General features: G+C 37.2%; 1 protein-coding gene across 1 annotated transcript; it reads left to right on the top strand.

Moving 5' to 3' along the window:
- The first annotated feature begins 1,547 nt into the window (after positions 1 to 1,547).
- LOC149141434 (uncharacterized) lies at positions 1,548 to 5,032 on the top strand. The gene is made up of 3 exons (XM_089448950.1): positions 1,548 to 2,110; positions 2,315 to 2,437; positions 4,516 to 5,032. The coding sequence occupies exons 1-3, from the start codon at positions 1,885 to 1,887 to the stop codon at positions 4,665 to 4,667; spliced, it is 501 nt and encodes a 166-aa protein (XP_089305076.1). The 5' UTR covers positions 1,548 to 1,884; the 3' UTR covers positions 4,668 to 5,032.
- Positions 5,033 to 5,754: the final 722 nt, after the last annotated feature.

Here is a 5,754-nt window from a genome sequence, read left to right as displayed (position 1 = left end):
GGAAACGTGCTTTGGAAAATTGGTGATGGATTGATGGTGAGGATTGGAGAGGGATTTGTAGGATCCTCTACAATCTTACATTTGCCTTGACAGTTCCTCAATTATCTACACAACACAAGAATTTACTAAATCAACTAGATAAAGAAATGGGAGACAAATTACAATGCAGGTACTGTCTGGATGCCTGCTAGTGACTTGGGACTTTTTGGATATATGGTAGCTCTATGGGAGATACATTTTGGATCTGCAACAAGCCAAAGTCAATTTGAACCAAGATGAAGATACTATACTTTGGAATGGATGCACAAAGGAGGGTAGGATCATTGTTAAAGATGCATATAGACATATTGCTATGAAATTTGCTAGTTCTATATTTGTTTGGTGGCGTGAAAAACTTTAGAAGTGGAAGCCTCCGTTGAATTAAAGGTATTTGGGTGGCTATGTTTGAGAAACAAAATACTTATATGGGATAACCTTTGTAAAAGAGGCTTTAGTGGCTTGGGTAGAAGTGCATTATGCAAGAGGAAGGAGGAGAACATATTGCATCCTTTTCTATAGTGCCCATTTGCTTTGCCTATTTGGCAAGCTATTATGAAGAACTTGATTTTTTTTCCTCTTGAAATGGGGAGAATTTGGAGATTTGTTTAAAAGACTGAATGTTTACCAATCGAGAGTGTGCAACGCTCCCTATTTACATTGCTTGGGGGATTTGGAGAACAAGGAACTGCTCAATATTCAAGGACAAAGAACTGGTCATCAAGAGAAATAGTGCTAAGATAATAAAGTTTTTTTTGGAGTTGTGTCCTATAACACATACATGTAAGCTCAAAATTTTATATACCCCTATTTCGATGGGTCACTTTCCCTCAACATACTTTGATAGGCTACTAGCTCTAATATCTCTGGCTATGGTGGAGTGATATATTTGGAGCAACATCATTTTTTTAGTCTTTTTTATGGGGGTGTGGTCTAGGATCCAATATGAAAGCTGGATTATCAACCTTGTGGGGAGTCTTATCATATGCTACATTCTTAGGTTTGGACTCTTTACAGGTCTTGAGTTTTTCTCTGGACATAACCACTCTTGGTCATTAGAAACAAAGGGTTAGACATCTCTACAAATCCTTTAGGTCCATCAACATTTCACATAGCTACAGGGAATTGACTAGGCATGCTAATGCTCTTTCAAAAAAAAGCTTGATGACTCAAATGGGCACAATCTTTGTGGAAGAATTTCGAACTAGTTGTTTAGTTGATTTACGGTAGTTTCTTGTTAACTAAGGCTCTTTGCATATATTGATTTTTCTTTATGTAATTGTAGCCTCAATGTTTCTTATTGATGATAAGAACCTTTAAAGTCTTTATATAGACTTTAAATTATATGTAGATTAGTGTTTGGACTATTTTAACACTTTATTATATCAATATAAAGGTGTTAATTTTTTTTGTTGGAAAAAAAATCCATATTAAAGCTGTTAATTTCTTTTGGTTGGAAAAAAAATCCACATTTCTACAAGCTCAATTATAATCTGAGAACAGAATCCAAGTTTTCGGAAGGTTTACAAGGTTCAAGATAAGTCACGAAGTCTCGATTTCCGTTCTCGAAATTATAATTAGACAAGAGAATCCAAGTTTTCGCAAGCTTAACCAGGCCTAAAGAAAATTAATGAAGTTTTCCAAATCTTACAAATTGTAAAGTTGAATTATAACCAGCTGCACGCGTGAAGAATGCGGTATTTTTCCCACTCTTTTTAATCAGACATGCGGCGGGAGTGCTGAAAAGCAACCTTCTGGGTCGCATTTCTTCCTATTCGAGTCTCAAGCCTACTCTTGAGTTTAGGGGAGGCATAGGCATGGAGAGTTGAACATTAGATTGGGTTTGTGATGGATTCTGCCTCGCCCTCGGAAGAGAGGGTAGGCAATCCCAAAAGGGCTAGGTTCTTCGACGAGAAGACGAGAAATTTGTGCTGGCAGAAGGCAGATGTTGTTGCAGGTCGTCATCCAGAACGTTGGAGAAAGGACAGTGCCGGCAACATCGTCTGCAGAAGGTTTTGGCACTGTGACGGCTGTCTCTGCTACGAGTATGATCACATCATTCCCTTCTCGAAAGGTGAATCTTGCTCATCCATTTCCTGGTCTTTCATTCTATATTGCAGTGCATTGCATTACAGTCTCTTTATCAATGCATCCCTGATGGCACTAGTTCGATTCCCATAGGGTCACACCGATACTCACCTCTATTGTAAAATGTATCCCATGTTTTTTTTACCACCAAGACTAGGTTTCTCTAATGGACAAATTGCCTTGTTTACAGGTGGAGAGACGACAGTTGAGAACTGCCAAATTTTGCAGTCAAGGGTCAATCGATCTAAAGGGAACAAGGATCAAGTCGATAAAACTGTTTTGGAACAGTATTCATGTGACCTTAAATTTACAGGTTTGCCCTTAAACCCAAAAGAAAATTTCTTCCATCAGATCGTTTTTCAAATTTTCTCTGATGAGAACATGAATCAAATAGCATTGTTCCAGCTCATACTTCATTTATAGGACTGGACAAAAACTAATTTCATTTTGGTTCCAGATGAAAAATATTTTCCCATTATTCCCAACCTAGATTAGATAAGGGGCTGCTAAATTACTCCATACAGAAAACTCCAGTCAGCTACAGAAGAGCTGTTACAAGGGCATACTCATATCTCCTGTCACTCATCACAGTCTACAAGCAATCTACATATCCCCGGTGATCCCCCTTTAATAAAGAAGACTAACGTAAAAACACAGAAACAAGTTTTTCTTTTGAAATAAATATGCATCGTCTCTCGCGTGGAAGAATAGGAATGGTTGCTATTGGAATTTATCTACTGATCTTAAATAGTCGGTCCAGATATAGTAGATGTCAGGCTAGACGTGTGAGCTTTTCTTATTATGGAGACTGTCTTGACATGCTATTTTCCAACCCTAGCCATTGACAATTCAGATGCTGACACACGAACTGACTATATTGTAATGCCAAGATTTTTCCATCACTAGCCCTTTAAATTTACAGGTTTGCCCTTAAAACCCAAAAGAAAATTTCTTCCATCAGATCGTTTTTCAAATTTTCTGTGATTAGAACATGAATCAAATAGCATTGTTCCACCTCATACTTCATTTATAGGACTGGACAAAAACTAATTCATTTTGGTTCCAGATGAAAAATATTTTCCCATTATTCCCAACCTAGATTAGATAAGGGGCTGCTAAATTACTCTATACAGAAAACTCAAGTCAGCTACAGAAGAGCTGTTACAAGTCATATCTTCTTTCACTCATCACAGTTTACATGCAATCTACATATCCCCTCACTCGCTCATCTAAAAAGGTACATGAGAAACGTTTCACTCACTCATCTAAAAAGGTACATGAGAAACGTTTCCCAAGTGTCCCGTCTTGGGAGCACGGAAAATGTGGCGAGTACGCCCCACACTAGGGGATGCGTTCCTAAAACACTGCATATCACACAATTTGTCGCCAGGCCCTTATCACATTTTGCTTTTGAAATACCGATTTTTCAATATGATCATGCATGTGCTCTCCTTTTGTCTGAGCCAAGTGTTGTTGCTGAAACGAACATACACTAGTGTCTATTATTTGGCTTCTGATGCCAGTGGCATTGTAGGCATTGTACATAGGTGAAACATATGTGTTCTAATAATTGCTCGCAAGTTGCAACAGTTTATTTGGTTTTGTGTGTTCATAGGTTGTTATGATGAATACTGTTAGGAGTCTGTGAAATGTGATCAACACAGAGAGATATATGAAAGAAGATCCTACTGCCACTGCACTGCAATAGAAAAAATAGCTGTTGCACATGATCATTCTGGGAAGTGTATTAATGACTTGCAGTTGCAATTTTTTGTCCTGTTTTTTGGGGTAGCTTTCTATGAATTTGGTTGCATTATGGTTTACCGAAGCGACAGTTTCATAATCAGGTATATATATGAGACCTTTAGGAACAGTTTCATAACCAGGCTCATATATGAAACCTTCATGATCAAGCCATCAGAGTTATTATACTTGGTTGCTTAGTATCTCTCCATCATACTTCGTGTTATTCTGGTCAACATTGGTGGATACTATTTCTGTAAACTTAATATTTTTAATAGATATTATCGCATTCTGAATTAAAATTGTTCGTGACATGGTATAATAATATATGCACCATCTTTGATAACTAAACTGAAGTCACGTTCTTGTCATCAAATTATTTTAATGCTCTACTGTTTTATCTCTACTATGTGTACCATTATTTGTTCTTCGACATATTTTCAAGGTTCATTTGCATATTCTTGTGACGCTCTCGCTATTTCTAGTCTGTGTGCATTGTGTCTGTTATAAGCTGTAGATACAAACACTATGGGTCAAAGAAGAATGATCCTTCCTGTCATAATACTAATATTATTTGCACATCTTTTATGATTTTATGTGTTGGCTCAAAATCAAATTCCCCTGAATTAAGCAATCGTCTTATACCAGATAAAGAGCTGGATGTTATCGAGATGGCTGTCTATGGAAATGTGATACGACCAGGGCTTCAATGCCGGTGCAAATCTGTTGCTGAAATGCTTGGACAGATGAAGTCGAAAAGCCCTCAGATGGCATGCGAGTTGCCGTATAAAGAAACATAATAGATAGAGAAGACTGGCTGCCTGGTGCCATGTTGATGGTCACGTGCAGGTGAACAGAAGACAGGTTGCCATGAAATGAATTTGAAAATTGGAGAGTGGTGGGTTTATGATTTTTTTTCTGATGATTACAGGGAATTTAGCACGCAGTTGTGTGTCCCATTCTTTTGAGTCAATGATCATGGCCTTTGGCTCAGTATTATTATGTATGCTTCTCTTAAGAAATTAATAGTGATTCACAGTTCAGTTAATGATATTGGACTCGGCTTGTGGAAGTTAATTACAACAAAAAAGACTGTCAAACTCATTTCAGGTTGGATTTTCTGGTTTCACATGAAAGGTTTCTAATAAAATTGTGCTTGCCTTGACCTTTTTGGATTCGAGCTGTGTTACAAATTCAGGTAAGCACCGATGTTTCAGGTAATCAATTACCTTCTGAATTAAAATTGGTGGTTGCATGGTAGAGCAAGATATACGCCATCTTTGATTAATAAACTGAAGTCGTGTTCTTGTCATCAAATTACTTTTATAATGCTTTAATTCTGTTTTATCTCTATTATGTGTACAATTATTTGTTCTCTGACATATTTGCTTACAAATTTTTGTGACATTGACTCTATTTCTATGATGTGCATTGTGGTCTTATAAGCTGTAGATGCAAACACTATGGGTCAAGGGAGAACGATCATTCCTACCATAAGCCTAGTATTGTTGTCCATCTTTTATAATTTTATATGCTGGCACAAAATCAAATTGCCTTGAATTAAGCAATCTTCTTATATCAGACAAAGAGCTGGATGTTATTGAGATGGCTGCCCATGGGAATGTGGTACGACCGTGGCTCCATGGCTGCTGAAAATCTGTTGCTGAAATGTTTGGATAGCTGAAGTCGAGAAGCTATCAGATTGATAGAAAGAACATGCACAAACACTAATGAAGACCCTGGGGCATAGGTTGCCCTTCCTTTCATTAAATAGATTTTACAATGCATATAGAAATTTTTAGAATTAACGAACTCAAAAAATACTAGTTATATGAAATTAGCGTGGACTGACAATTAAGTGTCCTATTGAAGTTAACATGCAACTAA

The sequence above is a fragment of the Pinus tabuliformis genome, chromosome X (genome assembly GCF_031772625.1).
Source record: "Pinus tabuliformis cultivar Carrire ecotype Pingquan chromosome X, CPIR1, whole genome shotgun sequence".
NCBI lineage: Eukaryota > Viridiplantae > Streptophyta > Pinopsida > Pinales > Pinaceae > Pinus > Pinus tabuliformis.
Note: the sequence above shows the minus strand (reverse complement) of the source record. Positions and strands in the feature narration are given on the sequence as shown.